The following is a 19,523-nucleotide window of genomic DNA, read 5'->3' on the forward strand; positions in this document are numbered from 1 at the left end:
GGGGATAGGGTGAGAAGGCGGAAGGGAGGGGGAGTGAGAGTGTGGGAGAGAGGACATCAGTGTTGATTCTATAGATGAAGGAGATGATAACAGTCTAAAAAAGTACAGTTGCAAAAAGGATACTAAATTGGCCGCAAATGTATTGCAGGTCTCTGCTCGTCCAACATAAAACGCTGATGTGAAAAAGCGTATTTTAGATTTTGTTCAACTGTATGTTCAACTCTTCACTTCAAAGAGGGTCTTATTTGGGCAGTTGAGAACCAAAATGTTTTAAGACTTTTTTGATTTTGAGTACCAGTTTGTTTTATCAACAGAACTCTGTTCAGTGTGGGTAAATGAACAGGTTGAAAAATTAAGAGTACAGCTAACAGACAGACCTTACCATGTATGCTTCCAACAATGTTCTTTGACCCATGCAAGAAGGAAACAACAATTTCATCTGACGTGGGTACAGATACTAAATCTCCTTACAGCAGAATCTCGAAAGTAAATGCCAAATACTGGAATAGAAACTCAGCTTTGCATTCAAGTGTCTATAGATCACATAATCCAACTAATTATGGAGATATCTCCAGCCCAGATTATGCTATTCTTGTGGAGGACAACTGACAGGATATGCACAATGAATCAAAATGCAGATTTAAATAAAAGTGGCAGGTATGGAAAGTAAGGCACATAAAAATAGCCAAACATATCCAAGCCCCAATTTTGCAAGATTTGAAGCCATGCTCAGGATTAGTCTTCTGCGACCAATTTGGGCAGGATGTCAGTTCCTGGCACTCCCAAATTCGGAGCAGGAAGAACAGAACAGTTTCTGGTGGAGCAAGAAAGGGAGATGCGACTTTTGCCTCATGCAATAGATACACACTCAACCACACTCCGGGATTCTTATTTTCTGGCCAGACAGACATGACAAAACCTTGACAATTCACAATTAAAAGAACACAATTAATCCTAATAGCTATGTGTGGAGCTTCTGATTTTACTTGCAAAATAAAGTATCACTATTTAAGTATATATATATATATATATATATATCACTGCAATCATGTTTAAGAAGTAATGGATTGCTTCATGCTCATTTATTTGTAACAACTTACCACAGCCACAGCATCTGATTGCAGCATTAACTCAGGAGATAGGGTAGTAAAATACGCCAGGTTGGTCAACACATACACAACTGTCACTATGGGCAGGGAGATGATAATAGCACGAGGCAAATTCCTGAGGAACAAAGAAAGATTACCGATGGGAAGAGTGGTACAACAAAATATTTCACATTTTCATGAAAATCATATTGATCTTTTTAGAGCAACAGGTAAACATCAATTATTTTACAGTTTTCATGGCACACTTATGAAGCACAGGTGTGTAATATTCAACAGTGCAGTTTGTATTGCACTAAATTACACAAGGTAAAGTTCTGAAACTTTAACATTCAGGAATTACATTTACAAGCAGTGGACCCACACACAAATGCCCAGTACAGTTTTGTAGCAGACAGAAATATTGAGCTCTTTTTGTTGGAGGAATGTTATTTAATTTGAGCTTTGAGATTAAGACAACGCTAGCTGCCTTTACTCAATAGATTTACAGCCAATTATCATTTTTGGTAGCTAATCTGCATTTTCACAATCCGTTAAACTGAAAAGGTTGCGGTGGTACAAGTCAATAATAGGCTGGGGAGCTGGAGGAACTTTTACAATGTCTACAAACATCACTGATTTATAAGTACAAATATATCGAAGCTGTAATTGGCTTTGTGAATAGGGCCATTGAATACATAAACAAGAAAGTTATGCTTAACATTTATAAATTTCTGGTTTAGCCTCAGCTGGAGTATTGTGTACAATTCTGAGCACCACATTATAGGAAGGATGTGAAGGCCTTGGAGAGGGTATCAAGGAGGTTTACCAGGATAATACCAGAGATGAGAGGCTGCAGTTACGAAAAAAGAATGGAGAAGCTGGGATTGTTCTCTTGAGCAGACCGAAAGGGTGACCCAATAGAGGTATTCAAAATTATGAGGGTTCTTGATGGAGCAAGTATGGAGAAACTGTTTCCTCTGGCAAGTGGATCAGTAACCAAAGGTCATAGATTTAAAATAATTGGCAAAAGAACAAGAGGGAAAATGAGACATTTTTTCCAAAGAGGATTAAGATCTCAAACATACTACCTGAAAGGGTGGTGGGATCAGGTTCCATAGGAACTATCAAAAGGCAATTGGATGTGTACTTGAAGAAGACCAATTTGCAGTTTTTCAAGCATGGGCTGGTTGTGACAACAATTAGTCCTTGAGCAGATTAATCTTGTGAACAAATTGACTGGCACTGAACTTAGTCACAACTCCTGTTAAACATGTACGGTAACATTGTAATTCTACTTTAAATGTCAATTCTGTTCCCTCTCAACTAATGATTTTTGACTGTGAAACAAAGCTCAGACTTTAAGTTCGACTTTGACTGGCAAGAGACAGTCATCATCATAATTTCATATCTTCTTGTTCTACTCTTGGAGAACAGTGTGAAGTAGTGGAAGGATTCGCAGGCTGATTAACAGTCTGACATGAATACTCCTTCCATGGCCGTAACCATTTTTATATCAGCCGATAGGGTGGTTAGTCCTATACGACAGGAGGGTTTTATAGGCTCCCATAGTTGATACGATGGGAGGGAGGGGAGGGGAGGGGAGGGGAGGGGAGGGGAGGGGAGGGGAGGGGAGGGGAGGGGAGGCATCACCCACACCCATCGGACACAAGTATCCCACTAGATGTCAACACAGAATTCAAAGCCGGAGTTCCGCCTCCGCTCGCCTGGACTGTCTGGAGTGGGGTTCGAACCCTGCACCTTCTGATTCCGAGACAGGAATGCTACCACTAAGTCAAAGGCTCGCTCCAGTGAGGAGGTGAGCAACAGCTTAACCTAAAATTTAATGCGGCTGAAGGGCGTCATGATTTTTAACACAGAAATGTTGCTGTACTCACTTAAATGGCTCGATCATTTCTTCTGTGACAAAATTCAAGTAATTCCTACAATGAATAGAAAAGTTTCATTAAAATTCATCAAATACAGTTCTGCGGAGATAAAATCTAAAACAAAATTGAGAGCACAATAGGGTAGATTTTACAAATTTACACTCCCAAGGTTATTTCAACAGCGCCTACCACAGCTACAACCAAAAAGAACAAGAGTAGCAATGTTTTGGGGAGCACCTTTACCGACAAAATAAAAAACTGAAAATGCTAGGTCAGGCAACATCTGCGGAGAGTTAAACCGAGTTAACAGATGAATTTGAACCTGGAGGAGACTGTGGATTTGAGTGCTGGTGGGGAGGGGGTTAAGCCTGGCAAAAATGCGAGAGCGCCAGAAAGCCAGCTCCAACCCACGTCAGGCTGATTGTGCACAAACCACCTTGGGAGAGATGGGCTGCCTCTTCACAAATGGTAACTGTTCAATTGGAGTGATATTTCAAAACAGTTTCAAGTTTCATGTCGCATCCACTGGTTTTCTGGGCTTCCTGAAAGTCGCCATTGAAAGCAAGGTGAGATCACAACAGCATTTGAGTGGGCTGATTAAAATTAATGGAAATACTGCATTAAATACTCAGTACTCACAACTGTGTTCTTACCAGCTCATGGGAAAGATATTGTTCACAATACTTTTTCTATACTTCAGATTTTTTGATTCACCTAAGGCTTGAATTTTGGATGAAATATCCTTTCGGACCCACTGACCTCTGTGCCTGAACTCTTGATATGTACTCCCGGCATATGAAGCTCTACATCAGAATTATAAAATGTTCCCTTTTACATACCAGGAAGAGAATTACAGAGAACTAGGGATCAAGCCCCTAAAATGGATATTAAATCTGATAACAAGAATTTTTAGCAACTTGAAAAGGTTACTAAACCAAAATAGCACAATCTTTTTCAAAGATTAAACTTATTTTTAATCCTTCAATGCCTTTTCTCCAGAAATGTGGCTAACATTCTTTCAAACTGATCCATTACATCTTCTTGAATTGCTTTCCTGTTAACTAATCTTATAACTGCAGTAGCCTGGGTGAAATTGTCTGACTTCTATTCCTCCAAAATTCCTGACTAAAATTTGAACCCTTCACTGCAATTTCCTGGATTAATTTTTGTCAATCCTTTCGTAATCTTCATATTTCCATCGCAATACCTATTTGAATACAGTAGCAATTTCAAGCCATGCTCAATAAAATGATCCCTATAAAAGGTTTTAAGCCACAAGTATAAAATTCACTTTTTAGTGCTTTTATGAAAGATGCTTTTTAAAAATTTTGAGATTGGAAACTTGCCATTACTTTCCATTCATTATACCAGTTTGGGATACTAAATGATTAGTAGGAAATGTTGAGATATTACATGTAATCTCAGTGCAGTAAATCTGTCGGAGCACAATGATATTTGTGCATACAGGTTATTTAAGTTAATGTGAGGCTAATTAAAAACATCAAACAGTAGTCTGCCTTACCAGCCACCATATGCAAAGAGGCCACTGTACACTGCCAACACTGCTTTTCCCACATCTGTGGTTGTCCCTTCAAAGGCCCGCTCAGGTTTCAAATATGGAGTGTCTCCTGGATGGAACAAAAAGAGCCCAAGATTACTTTTGAACGACATAGTTAAGAAAAAATAATTCTGTTTAAGAAATAATGATCACGATCACCTGAAATTCCTCTATTATTTTAGGGGAGGCATTTATTTTAATAGATTAACATCTCTGCTGAAACAGCAGAGAGGAATTTGAGATGGGCATATTAATCATTCATATGCTAGTATCCCACAGAGGAATTTCACAAGACACATATGGGCCCAAGTTTCCACATGATTTGCGCCTGATTTTTAGGAGCAACTGGTGGAGAACGGACTATCTTAGAAATCGCAATTCTCCACATTTTTTTTTCTGCAGTTCTAGTCAGGGAGAACAGTTCTACTTTGGAACAGAATTTTTTCTTCAAAAGGGGGCGTGTCCAGCCACTGACGCCTGATTTCAAAGTTTCCACAGTGAAAACGTACTCCAAACTAAGTTAGAATGGAGCAAGTGAAGATTTTTGTAGAACTGAAAAAACCTGTTCTACACATTAAAAAAAATCAGGCGCAGCTTACAAATTAGGCGTCCAGAACGAGGTGGGGGGGGGGGCGGGGGGGGGAAGGGAACTCATTAAATTCTACAATAAATCCTTATTTATACTTCTACAAATATTATACAAATAAATCCAACCTGAATAAACATTTATAAGCAAAGTAAAGATTAAATAAACTATCTTCCTACCTGCGTGAAAGTGCTTCAGGCACGGAGAATGCTACAGTCAGCCTGAGGCGCCCGTTTTGCCCGCAAGGGCGGGGGGGGGGGGGGGGGGGGGGAAAGAGGGAGAGGAGGCGCCCGTTCTTCCCACAAGGGGGGGGGGGGGGGGGGGGTAGGAGGCGCCCGTTCTTCCCGCGGGGGGGGGGGGGGGGGGGGGGAAAGAGAGGAGGCGCCCGTTCTTTCCCGCCGGGGGGGAGAACAGTGAGAAGGCTGCAAGTGCTGATGGCAATGTGCTTTTATTAAAAAAATGTTCAAAAATTAAACAGCTACAAAGAACTACAAAAATGGCCGAGTGCCAATGTTTTTTTCACACTGAGCATGCGCGAACGCTCCAATGCGCACGCGCAGCGTTGCCGTCAGAAAAAAAACTAATTTAAATAGTACCCGCTCCCTCCCACTTACAAAATCGGCGCGAGTGTAGGCTCCGCCCCCCTGGGCGCCGCGCCAGGCAGACAAGGAGCTGCAGAACGCTCCAGAATCGCGATTTTTTTTTTAGGCGCCGTTTTAGGCGCGAAAAACGGGTGCCCAGCTCGGAGGGGCGCCCGTTTTTTATCGTGTGGAAACTTGGGCCCTATGTTACTATATTTAAAACTTGCAAACAAGGCTACTGCAATTCACCACCAGAAAAGAAAAATCTTACAATTAAATAATTTTGGTAATTCTACAAATGTTAACAGCTTAACTGCTGCCTAGTTCATCAGAGTTTGCCATTGTAGTCGCAATCCACAGTTGGTCATCTTACTCCACCTGTTACTCTGAGCAGGTCCTGTAGCATTTCAATGTAGCATAGCAAAGATTTCACAGCAATGCATTCATCCTGTAGGCTTAACTGACTTGAACCTACGCTATCACTTCTTTCCACCAGTACAACATGACTCAGTGCGTCAAGGAAACAAGAGGCAGGGCTCTCTTGCCAGAGTATTTGCAAAGGATCCAGATAACGTACAGGAAATGGAAGTATTGGCACCGCCAAAGGATAGCAACCATGGTATGATGCTGTCAAAGCTGATGATCCCCTCCCCTCATCTTGTTACTAAGCTGGATAGCCTCCCTCCCAGTGCTGCAAAACCACTGGACCCATACCACAGGGTAGATCTTCTCTATGGTTTAGGAGCGGCCAGCCCATGAAGCAGAAGGGCTGCATTAACATAGGGCTGGCAGACTGCAGATGTTAAATGAGTATCCTAGGGCAGTCCAGCCAAATTCCAGGCCCAGAAAGAGGTAGGTCGGGGTGGGAGGGAGGTGGTTTGATCCAATGTGGCAGGGGCCCAGGTTGTTTGTGAGGAGCCCAGAGCAGCACTGCTGCCCACAAAACTGGATAATAAAAACATACCTTTCTGGTAAATTACTCTTCAGCTGGACGCTGTGCATTGTGCATGATACACAGTTAGCCCCACTCACCCCGCCCTTTCCCTGTAGCCTTGCAAATGTATTTTCTTCAGGTACTTATCCAATTCTCTTTCGAAAGCCACGATTGATATTAAAAGGGCCTACCATCTGACTCAGGCAGTTGCTCCGACTACTCAGTGGTCGACCCTTGGGAATATAGCGTGGCCATGCCATCGACAGGACGGAGATGGTAAGTCATATCCCACCATTTTCGGGACGCTATTCCGCCCCCCCCCCCCATTTCTGCCGGGCAGGAGGCCTCAAAATCTTCCCACACATTACAGGGAAACTGCAGGACCATCCTCTTAGTGGGCTCAAATTTGGCCCACCCTTTTTTTTCGGTGCACTTACCGGAGATGCACCGCTCTTCTCCGTTCAGAAGTGCGCCGAAAAAATTCCTCCCCACTTTGGCCGCTGTCCGGCCTCTCCCCGGTCGTCGCACAGCGTGGCCAGTCGAGTCGGGGGTGGAGCCAGCATCCTGTGCTGAAAACAGTGCCGGGACGTCTGCACATGCTCATTGTAGACAGGTCGTGCTGTCTGCGCATGCGCAGTAGTGCTGAAATTTGGCAATCGACCCAGCCTCTCCCTCTCTATCCCCACAGATGCCGCGTTCACTCGCTCTCCTCCTCTCCACCACCCCCCCCTCCCCTACCCCCCGTTTCATTTGCAACCCAGCTTCTCGCCCCGTGGAATACATATGCTGTGTTGAATCCTGATGCCAATCGCTCCCGCTGGCCTAAGTAGATTTGGAGTAACTATTAGCTGGCCAAAGTTGCCTAAATGGCCAAAACTGACATAGGGTGGCTGGTAACGCCCCCTTTTGAGAAAAAAAACAAAACAAAAAAAAATCATAACGAACTCACTTACACCGGCGCAAACTGAATGTGCAAAATGGGGATTTTTAAGATACGCCAGAAAAATCAAGTTACTCCAAAAAAAACAGAGTAACTCCTGGCCAAAATTGAGCCCCTTGCTACTAACTTTAGCACCCTCAACATCATGCTGACAAAGACCAGACCATCTCTCATACTGAAAGAACTCAGCTCCTCCATCATCATCCTTCAACCGCCAGTTCTGCCAAACTCCAGGCCTCCCCAATTTTGTTCAACCCCATGACCCCCACCTCTCCTCCATGGCCCCCACCTCTCCTCCATGGCCCCCACCTCTCCTCCATGGCCCCCACCTCTCCTCCATGGCCCCCACCTCTCCTCCATGGCCCAAAATTCCAGATACTTATCTTTAACCTGGAACATCGTGGCTACTATTTTGTGCTTTTTAAAAAAAAGTGATAAAAAATTAAATATATAAAAGAACCAACACATCCTCTGACTCACTGTTAGCAATGGCTCTGGAAGTCAGCTGGTACAGATAATTAATTTGACATTTTACAACCTCGCTTTTAGTACACTGATAAGCTCGAGCAACTAGATATTTCAAATGACATTAACAATAAAAACACTGTTGTAACACAAGCTAATCAATTAAAATATCATAAAATATTTAAAATATAAATTTTTCATTTAACCGTACTTTGAATTTACTGACGAGTAACAAGGCAGTCTCAATGCAGCACTACTTTTGAATCAAGTTATGTGCTAAATTGCAGGTGCCTTTATGTATTTATTTTTTTATCGTCCTTCCCTCGTCCCACCCAAAATGCTCTCCTTTTCCCATCCCCTTTCTTAAAGGTGTTAGTTGACTTTACAGGCAGCAGTATCATCCTCTGGTAGCTCACCCAAATGGCAATTCATGTGTGAATCCTGATGGTGAAAGGCTGTGTACAATGTTATTTGTTTGACATTTATGCAACAGTATCAGAGCTGTGAGGCTTGAACTATCTGTCCTATTGCTGATGGTTTGTTTTCAAAACATCTTTTGTCTGTAGTGAAGAGCTAGGGGTACATCACCAGAGTCGTCTTTCTCACGAGGAAGGGAGGATTTACTGTAATCAGGCTTCAGTCGAGTCCAGGCCAGTTATTTTAAGTGGCTCACTTTGGCAGCCAAGTACAAAAATACCCCTTTGTCAGCATGAGCCACTGCAATCAACGCAGAGCCAAGAAAACCAGGGACAGAAATATCTGGACTTCAAAAAAACTAGACCAATAGAAAGAAGCCATGGGAAGAGATTAAACTAAGTTGTTCATAAAGGGGGAAAAAAATGAAAAAGCAAATAGCAGCATAGTTTGAAGCACGAACACTCTGGAGCTGAAATCACATCTGGGTTAAGCATCAGTGTTGATGCACTAACAAACATTTCCTAGACAGAACAATTACTATCGTCTTGCCCCTTAATGTGTTTTTTTTTAAAAAAGGTGATGATACTGGCATTCAAAAGTTACACATCATTAAGTCTGCATTACTGCAAAACTGTATCATCTACAAGAACATAAGAAATGGGAGTAGGAGTAGGCCATAGGGCTCCTCGAGCCTGCTCCACCATTCAATATGATCACGGCTGATCTTCTACCTCAACTCCATTTTCCCGATATGGTAACCTGACATTGCATTCATAACCTGCTATGAAACCACAGTGCAGAACAAATGCAAAATTAGAAAAAGTGAATTATTTCATGGCTAAAACAATAGGTAACATCATTTGTCACCCATGTGCCAACCCATAGCATCTTTCTTCAATGTTTTTTTACTAATCCTATGAGGGACTCCCTCAGTGGCTTCAGCATAGCTGGTGGATCGCTGCCATTGCTCAAGTGAGCTCCCAGAGTTACTCCCAATCGGTGACCTTTAGGAGCTCGGGTTTTAGAGGGCTCGGCTACTGCCAGGGCAATCTAGCCCAGCTGACTTTCTGACACTGGTCATTGGTTGAGGGGGTGGTGAGAGAGCAGACGTGCCGACTTCTTGGGAGGGGGCAACATGTACACCTCTCTGCCATGGGGCTGCTGCTCATCATTCCCACTGATCTGAAAAAGAGCAGACTTCAGGAGATCAATGAAGCATTTAAAGCCCCTATCCATGTAGTCCACCAGCCTATCCAAAGTGATGCAGATGTTGGAGCCAAGAGTTTGAATAACAGCAGGTTGAACTTCCAACAAAGCTGCAAAACCTGTTGAAACAGACTCCTGGTATGAGGGCCTGGCTGCAGAGTCCATAGAGCTGATGACATGCTTCACGATAGACTGCAGAGTGCTGAGGCCCTATGATAGAATGCCACACAGAGTCCTCCAAACTTAAAGACACAGTATGCCAAATCCTTTCCAAGCCATTGTATAATTGCACATGTGCTGAAAAGAGCTTTCTTTTAAAGGCTGAACATCTGAATTTAGCATCTTTGTCCTCCACAGAGCTTGGAGCCAAGGTTGCCCTCCACAAGCTATCTCCTGGGCTGCCCTCTCCACTACTCCCTGTTCCTGCTCACGCATGCTGAGTGCTTCACCAAGTGTTGTACCCCTCTTACATAACTCTTCAAAGCACTCGAGGTGCCAATCTCTGCTAGTGATTTGGAGGGATGAAGCATATTCCAGAGGATTGTCCTCCTTCAAATTCTCTTCTACAGGATCCAGCTGCTGAGAAAAAGCTAGAGAAAGGGGGAAGGGACAAGAGTTAACGTGCACTGATAGTCGAGATAGTAGCAGATGATAGCGGCTTCACTCTGCAGCACTAAGTTGTTAAGCTGCTTGAATGTAGGATTGCTTGAGGTCAATGCAAGGGTACAACTAATAGGCAGACGCCCTGCTCAGTGTCACCCCCCACCTCACCCTCACTATCTCTGATGCTCTTTGTTCTGATGGCCTTATTATAATCTCCACAGCTGCCTGCTTCATCTGTGTAAGATCTGATCGTCCTTGCATTGTGAACCAATTTGTCCCACAAAGAGAGTGAGAGATAGTCAGTGGCTGTTGAAAAGGGACGTCCATTTGTGTGGGGCTCCTTCACATAGTGTGTATGCTGAGAGGGAGAAGAAGCAAGTTGCAAGTAGGGTAGAGAGCTGTTCAATGGAAAGAAAATGGTTGGACTGTGAAGAAAAGCAGCCATCACAACAGATCATCGTTCGGCATTTGCTACCAGGTGGGAACAGGATGCTATTACTGCCTGTTGTGAAAGCAGCAAGCAAAAGCGAGTGTATGATTGGAAAGAGGAGAGGTGGTGCAGTATCCACTTGTGGTTGGTGGAGAGGATGTAATGCAGGGAGTGTTCACAATGCTTAGGGAGGGGTGGAAATGTTGTTTCCACATAGAGAAATGGAGATATAAAGACCTGTACTCACCCTTGTTGCTCTGGTCAGTGATTGAAGCATTTCCTGCATCAAATCCAGGTCCTGGGGCGGGGCGGGGGGGGGGTATGCTCCGAGAACTACCACTGCCACCTCTTTCCAAGCCTGCTGTAAGATCTGTTTGACAGCTTCTTTCCATCAGATAGAAATAAGACATCCCTCCATGCCCTCACTTCCTCAACGAGGACATCCATGATGTATCCGAGGACCTAAAGATTTGCTTTTAATCCAGATGTTTTCAGCGACGCCAGAGACAAATTTCAGCGATGCAAATGTCACCTCCCATGCATTCACATTTTACAACAATCGGGAAGCTCACATGAAATCCTGCCCAACAAACATGTGCTCCCTGTCACTGATGTGATCAAGTAGGCAACCTGCCAATCAAATGCTAATGCAGCGCAGCAGTTTAAAATCCTTCGGATCTCACACAGATGACGTCGGGTGGCTGTGCCACCTGCCACGCACACTGGCACCCAAAAACCACTGGCAATTAAAATTCCCCCTTATATTTCAGTTTACTTGTCAGTGACATGATCACAACTCTTCTGCAAGCTTTTATAGAGTTGGTAGCAGTTAGTCACATTCATCCTATAACGTTTTCCAGGAGACAAACTCATGAGCAAAGTTTGTCTGGCTATCAATCTAATGCTCAAACTAATATGCATTAGTTCATGAGTCTGCACAAAGAGGATCCCTGCACAGTTTTAAGATTATACACAATTCGGCATGAAAATCTGCAAAGAGCAGCCAGATCACATTTATTCTGTTGCTGCATTATCACTGGCAGCCACACAAAACAACTATCTCAATGCTGAAGCAGTGCTGCACTGACGGTAGGACAACAGCTGAAGCGAACTAGATCTTCCCCGCCACCCCCACCCCACCCCCAAATCCAATCCATGTCATGATGCAGATTGGAACCTACCCCCACTACAGGTGTGAGATTAACCATTCTACCCAAGCTGTAAATTTAAAGTTTTCACCAAAACTCAAGTGGCAGTATGAATTCTCAAACAGCTAAGACATTCTAAGGCAGTATAACTTGGCTGGCGTGTGAGGTGGTATTGCTTAAGGCACCTTTGTCACACCGACGCACAAGACAAACAGGAACGTAAGTAGACATGACTCGACGGATTTTACTTTGTTTAATGCATCAGATCAGAGTCGACCTAATTGGATTCCCACATGTCTCAACAATTACTTAAATGGGAACAGGAAAACCACTGTATTGGGCTAAAATGCTTACAATGGAGATGCCTTTGAAATCGGTACCTATAAAACTAACTTATTCTTGGGATAGTGAGATGGCATCAGAGGAGAAGTGGAAGGAACACCAATAATTGAGGAACCAAGTGGGTTTTGATTTAAAAACATTCCCTTGTATAGTCTACTGATATTTCAAAATCATTTTAATCCAAGAAATTAATTATCCAGCAATTCGAATTAATTTAAATTAACAGACTGTATTAAATAAATACAAAATTACAAAGACTGGGGTAAATTCTACATGAGGATTGCCGAGTAAGCCCTCAATTGATCCTACTCATGAGTGTTAAAAATGGTGAGTGCCACACTTTCCCATGTACAAATGATTGTGACATGAAAAGAATATTGTTTAATAGCATTTATCCTGAAGTTTTACTGAACACATGAAGCATGCTGTGGTCTGTTGTGCTGTTGAGATACCCTCACCATTATAATTTCTCTGGTTTCCCAAGCTTTTCATAAGGACAAATGATTCACAGCCCATTTAAATTGGCTGCTAATTTTCTTCAAGATAGACATTTTAAGAGTCGCTGTTATAATTATCAAATAAACTCCTAAAAACATTCATTTGCATTCTTTCAATAGTAATGACATTTCAAGACTTGGAAAAGTCCGTTCAATCTGAGAGCTGGTTGCTTAACATTTACTATGGAGCTTTACTCTACATTTGGATTATTATTACTGTAACATTATTTAAAATAACCTTCTGTTGCCTTCTAAAATTGGAAATAATGACTGTTCAGAAGAGTCCGAGCCAGTCAATGAGATATTAAGCATGCATTTATCATTCCAGATCTCGCATCAGCAACAAAAGTGATCAGCAAATTTTTAAACAATCCCCACACTTATGCTTTCAATCCATTGGACAGAATAATACAGTAAAAAAAAAGGAGGCAGATAAAAAGCAAGAAACTATAGACCAATTAGCCTAACATCTGTCGTTGGGAAAATGCTGGAGTCCATTATTCAGGAAGCAGTAGCAGGACATTTGGAAAAGTATAAGTCAGTCAAGCAGAGTCAGCATGGATTTATGAAAGGGAAATCATGTTTAACAAATTTGTTGGAGTTCTTTGAGGATGTAATGAACAGGGTGGATAAGGGGGAAACCAGTGGATGCGGTGTATTTGGATTTCCCAAAGGCGTTCGATAAGGTGCCACATAAAAGGTTACTGCACAAGATAAAAGTTCACGGGGTCGGGGGTAATATATTAGCATGGATAGATGATTGGCTAACTATCAGAAATCATAGAGTCGGGATAAATGGATATTTTCCGGTTGCCAAACAGTAGCTAGTGGGGTGCCGCAGGCATCGATGCTGAGTCCTCAACTATTTACAATCTATATTAGTGACGTGGATGAAGGGACTGAGTGTAATGTAGCCAAGTTTGCTGATGATACAAAGATGGGTGGGAAAGCAAATTGTGAGGAGGACACAAAAAATCTGCAAAGGGATTTAGACAGGCTAAGTGAGTTGGCAAAAAATTTGGCAGATGGGAGTATAATGTGGGAAAATGTGAGGTTATCCACTTTGGCAGAAAAAATAATTATAATTTAGAGAAAAATTGCTGCAGTAGAGGGACCTGGGGATCCTTGTGCATGAAACACAAAAAGTTAGTATGCAGGTACTGCAAGTAATCAGGAAGGCAAATGGAATGTTGGTTTTTATTGCAAGGGAGAGAGTATAAAAGCAGAGAAGTCCTGCTACAACTGAACAGGGTATTGGTGAGGCCACACCTACAGTAGTGTGTACAGTTTTGGTCTCCGTATTTAAGGAAGAATATACTTGCATTGGAGCCTGTTCAGAGAAGTTTCACTAGGTTGATTCCAGAAATGAGGGGGTTGATTTATGAAGATAGGTTGAGTAGGCTGGGCCTATACACATTGGAGTTCAGAAGAATGAGAGGTGATCCTATTGAAACATATAAGATCATGAGGGGGCTTGACAAGGTGGATGCAGAGAAGATATTTCCACATAGAGGAAACTATAACTAGAGGACATCATCTCAGAATAAGGGGCCACCCATTTAAAACTGAGATGAGGAGGAATTATTTCTTCTCAAGAGAGTTGTAAATCTATGGAATTCTCTGCCCCAGAGAGCTGTGGAGGGTGGGTCATTGAATATATTTAAGGTGGAGATAGACACATTTTTGAGCGATAAGGGATTAAAGGGTCATGGGGAGCGGGCAGGAAAGTGGAGCTGAGTCCATGATCAGATTAGCCATGATCTTATTAAATGGCGGAGCAGGTTCGAGGGGCCAGGCAGCCTACTCCTGCTCCTATTTCTTATGTTCTTAAAAACCTCAACCCAGGGACAAAATAATACTAGTTCTGTTAAAGGGTTCAGACACAAAATGTAAAACTTATCTTTTCTCTTTACAGATGCTGTATATTTCCAGCATTTTCTTTGTTAAAATTCCTATTTCTTGCATTTGTAGTGTTTTCCTTTTATTCAAAAATTAAGTTATTGAACAGCTGGAAAATCACTGGCCCGCCAATAAAAAAGACTAAATGTACGAAACATGCATTATTTTATGAGTCTGCACAAAGACTTCAAAAAAGGTCAGTTGTGTATAAAGTACAGTGCAGTACATGACATTGGAATGCATTCAATAGGCCCTGGAATTACAATACACCCACTTTCACTGACCCATTGCAAACTTCAAGAAGCAGAATTAATTTTGAAGCCTTTCAACCTCTAACCTAGCCACTCTCCTGGCTTACTAAGTTGAATTACAGTAAACAGTATCAAATTCAATTCAGTCATATCAGATCAAACTGTTGTACAAAATGAGATCACTGAAGCAGAGTTAGCATTCATGATCTATGCTGATGGTACACAAGTCTGCCTCTCCACCACTTCCCTTGACCCATCAGCTGTCTCTGTGTTGTCAGTTTGTTTCTCTAACATCAAATCCCATTGAGCACAGCTTCCACCAGCTCAACACTGAAGCTTCCAACATAAGCTCTGCTCTCTTGTCAATGCCTCCAGCCTCATCCCTGACCATTCACTCTCTCTCTCTCACTGAGCCACTGAATTTGCTCCATGCTCGATCCCAAGCTGGGATTTAAACCACACATCCTATTTATAAGCAAGATTGCTCACTTCCAACTCTGCAATATTGCCCGTCTCCGCCATAATGTCAGCCCCTCCTCCGGTGAAACCCTTAGACTTATCATTGTCACTTCTAGATTCAACTACTTTAATGCTCTAATCGCTGGCCTCCACTTCCTTTATAAGCTCTAACTTGTCTTAAACATCACTATTCATGTCCCATTCTGCATTCACTCTCAATCTAGTCTACCTCTGCAAGCTCCTCCAGCCCTATAATCCCTCCTGACCACTCTACTCTGCTTTAGGCCTTGTATACATCCCCTCTCCCTTCACTCTATCATTGGTGCTGGAGCTTTCTGTCATTTTGGTCCTACTCTCTGGAACACTTTCCCTGAACCTCTCCTTTCATCTTTAAAAATCTTCGCAAAACCCTTCTCTTCAGCACCATTTCCTCATCTCTTGATTTCTGGCATAGCGTCCATTCCCAATTGTAATCAGTGAAGCACCTTGGGATGTTTTCTACATTAAAAGGTGTTGAGAAACACTGCTCTTGAAAAATACAAAACTGATTGACAGTATAGTGCTCAAAAACTCAATTTGGGGATGTTCTGCCCAATCGTGTAACCCTCATTAGAAGCCCTTGAATATGAGGAACATCAGTGCTGCTTTGTCTTGTGAGCATCAATGAAGATTTATTTTTTACAAATCAGGCTTCTTTAAATGTTTAATTTACTGTTTAGAAAACAATTCTGAAGAAAAGTGAATCTGTTGATTCCTAAAATTTCCAAATACAGCTAGAAATGCTGTCAAATACCAACTCAGTTCAATCTTCATTGGAAAATGATAGCAGGCCAACTGAAAGAATCTACTGATGATCCTGTCCTTCAGACTGATGCATCCTAACTTCTATGACAAAGCACAGACAACCGTCCATTATTACTTAGTTGCCGCTAAAAGTTTCCAGTGTAAAAAGTGGGTCACTTAACACTGGGTCCTTCAGCTGTTGCACTTCTTGCTGTCACATGGGCATAATTGCTGTAAACACATTTTAAAAGAATTAATTGAAGCCCAGTTTGTATTTTCTTTTATAAGTACAAACTATTCGCAAGTTCAACACAGTAAACAAAAGATTTCATCTCCTCTCCCCCAAAGTTCATGCCAGAGGTTATGAGAAAACTCTGCCAGAACAATACCTGCACTGTATTTTAAATGGAGATTGCATTTCTAATTTTTCTGTAACTTTACAAACACTTTGCAATGGTTTTATTAGACAAAAGGCCGGGATGAACAACTGCCAGCCTGTTTCTAAGGGTCATAACAAATCTGATACCAATACAGTGTCCATTAAACGACTAGAAATGGACCCCGAATCACAGTCTCCATTTTCTAGCATTATTCTTGCCTCATGAAATTTCAACTGAAAGATACGATGGGAACAAATATATTATAATTTTGCAAAATAGCAAAATCTCTCACTAAATTTAACAGTTCAGGGAAAATGAATACAGGAGTAATATGACTAGGTGAGAGAGAGATCATGAAAAAAAACAATAAAATTGCAATTGAAAACCTGTCAAGTAAATGTTTGTAATGCCAATTCCAATCTAAATTAACCTTTGTTAAAAAAAATGAAAACAAACAAACTTTAATGGTAGAAACATGTGGTATAGAAAAGGTATCAACAAAAAATGACAAGAACAAAAAAAGTGATTCACTGCGTAGATTAATAATGGTCTGAATTTTACAATTATTTGCCATTCTCGACACATCACATGCTCGATAGTCCCGCATGGGTTCAACAATTCAACCATAAAGTCTGATGGAACAATGTCTTCATGATTTAGAACAATTTAAAAGAAAAATCTATCACGAGATTAGCAGCTGACTAAGTGCTCAGCCAAACCAGAGATAAAAATGTTAATCCTTCCCTACAAGGGTGACCATCAACTTCTCCTGTAGTTTGGCTGGACATTCAGCCACTCAGTAATTAACATTCCAAAATTAGTGATCCTGATGGGCAACTGTAAAGGAAGGTTTACAGATCTCAACAGCTAAAGCATGTTTATTAATGAGATTCATCAGAGGATATTTCAAATTTTACAATTCAGATGCAGAGAACCTTCGTTGGAAAAAAGGAATCTTGTGAATAGGATCTATTTTTAAATGCAGGACTAGAACCACCAAATTTTGCAAGGCAAGCTCCTCACCTTGATTCTCATATAATCAATGTGGGGAAGTTTGTGCAGGGAGGCAGGCCTATATGGCAATTGGCTGGGAAACACAATTTTTGGAAAGCAGCAGCTCATAAAAGGGCTGTTGTTCATCGCTAAAAGGGAGTGGACTATTTTCGTAAATAAATCTGGGTATAGAAGGAGTTTCATTGCTTTGAGGATATATGTATATTATTAGCTTTGAAAATGTGAGCAGTGGAAAAAAACTTCCTCCTTTTCAGACAAGTAGTTGTAGGTTCTGGTACCAGAGGTGAATGAAGGAGGATAGTTGTCTTTGAAGTTGAAGGCCACCCTCCAGATAAATCACAATTCCAACATGGATGGGTGAAGATTGCAGAGCAAGTTAATGTCGTTGGCAAACAGCAGTTGTTCAGTGGCATCAGGTGTGCCAAAGTTAAGTGTACTCAACATCATATGCATGATTACTTCTTCAAAGAATGCATGGAACAAATCTAAATCTGCAACTGCACAGCATAGTTATGACCTATGTCCCTTTTCTCAACCCTGCTACTTTGCACAAAAGCTGTAGGGCATTATTCTAATAGGGCACACAACCAACCATTCAAAATTCCAATCAAAGATTACGGTCACAATAATCAGCATACATGCTACTTTGCAACGCCCTCAAGCAGAAAGGTAAAGCGTTTGGGATCCTCATACACATTCATAAATTCTGAGTGCTCCCTGGTGGATGTAGTACACAATCACAAGGGGGACTAAGACAAAAGGAGGCGGTCATGGCCCTTTTTAGCCCACGAATCTGTGGCGTGTACAGGGAGGGCAAGTTTGAGCTGTGATGCCACCAACCACCAAGTGTCCTCTGTTTATTATGCTTCCTCCTTTGAATCATTTTAATCATCACAGCAGGTGCAAACATTGTTCAGCAGCAGTATGAGGAACAAAATATCATGCATGATCTTACCTCTCTTTGCTGGGCATTTTATGGAGGGTCTATTGCAATTCTTCATTTTCTCTTCATATAGGTTCTTCCCAAGATCATGAGGATCATCATCATCATAGGCAGTCACTCGAATCGAAGATAATTTGCTTCCACGCCATAAAAGGATGAGTTCGCAGGTGTTTCAACGAAGGACCGAATATTCCAGGTCCCGAACTACATATTGAAAAGGTGGAAGATGCCTGTGCGTGGATTTTTTTAATGTGTGGTGGCCGTTGCACACTAGCCACCACACGGGCTTGACCGAGCTAGGTCTTGGTCCAGTGGCAAGGATTAACCAAGACGCCTGGAGACCAGCTCTGCTGCACGAACTTAGTACGCACACATATCGCAGTGTGGGCTGGCCCCGTGCCGCCCCGGGCCCTTGCCTCTTCTGGGCCCCGATCACGTCGCTCGACAATCTCTCGCTGCTCCTTTGCCCCGACCTCGCCGCTCCTTCGGTACCTGCCCACGCTCCAATCAGTGGCTTGGACCTTGGTGACATCCAGTCCAGTCGCCCTCTTCACAGCCGTTGCCCTCCTAAACTGGCTCGCGCTGTACCTTGAAGTGGTATGCTCCACGTTGCTCCTTTGAAGGCCCCAACCTGCTGATGGTCCTTGCAGGACACACCAAGTGGTATTACATATCTGGCACAGCAACATGCATCAAACACTCCACCAACACAGATCCTAGCACTTCTGGGATTGTAGGGAGAGATTTTTGGAAAGGCTAGGTGATTCACCATTCATGTTTGGAGGAGCAAGTAGCATGATGTGTACCGCAAAGAGTAGACCAGGCTGAGAGGCCACCTCATTTCTCTGGCAAGTACCCTACTGAGCCTACCTGCAGACAACACTTAATCCAGGCATAAAAGGCCTATGCAAAATTCTTCGCTTCTGTGTCAGCAGCCAGAAGCAGCTGGTGGATCATGTGCAGTAATGCGCCTCTGATATCATTGTAATAAGGGATTCTGATTTATTCAAATGCAGAGTAAAATGGACAGAATTATACCTTCACTTCAATCTGCAAGTGCAGCCCCAAAACTCAGCAGGTACAGGTGCAGACCAACATTCTCTCTTAATGTGA

General features: G+C 42.4%; 1 protein-coding gene across 1 annotated transcript in view; it reads right to left on the reverse strand.

The window, feature by feature from the left end:
• The window catches only part of slc7a5 (solute carrier family 7 member 5), a 69,782-nt gene that overhangs the window by 18,187 nt on the left and 32,072 nt on the right, over positions 1-19,523 (reverse strand). The window contains 3 exon segments of the mRNA XM_070898111.1: positions 1,094-1,224; positions 2,984-3,028; positions 4,497-4,602. Coding sequence (XP_070754212.1) covers positions 1,094-1,224; positions 2,984-3,028; positions 4,497-4,602 — 282 coding nt within the window.

Source organism: Pristiophorus japonicus, chromosome 13 (genome assembly GCF_044704955.1).
Source record: "Pristiophorus japonicus isolate sPriJap1 chromosome 13, sPriJap1.hap1, whole genome shotgun sequence".
Taxonomy (NCBI): domain Eukaryota; kingdom Metazoa; phylum Chordata; class Chondrichthyes; family Pristiophoridae; genus Pristiophorus; species Pristiophorus japonicus.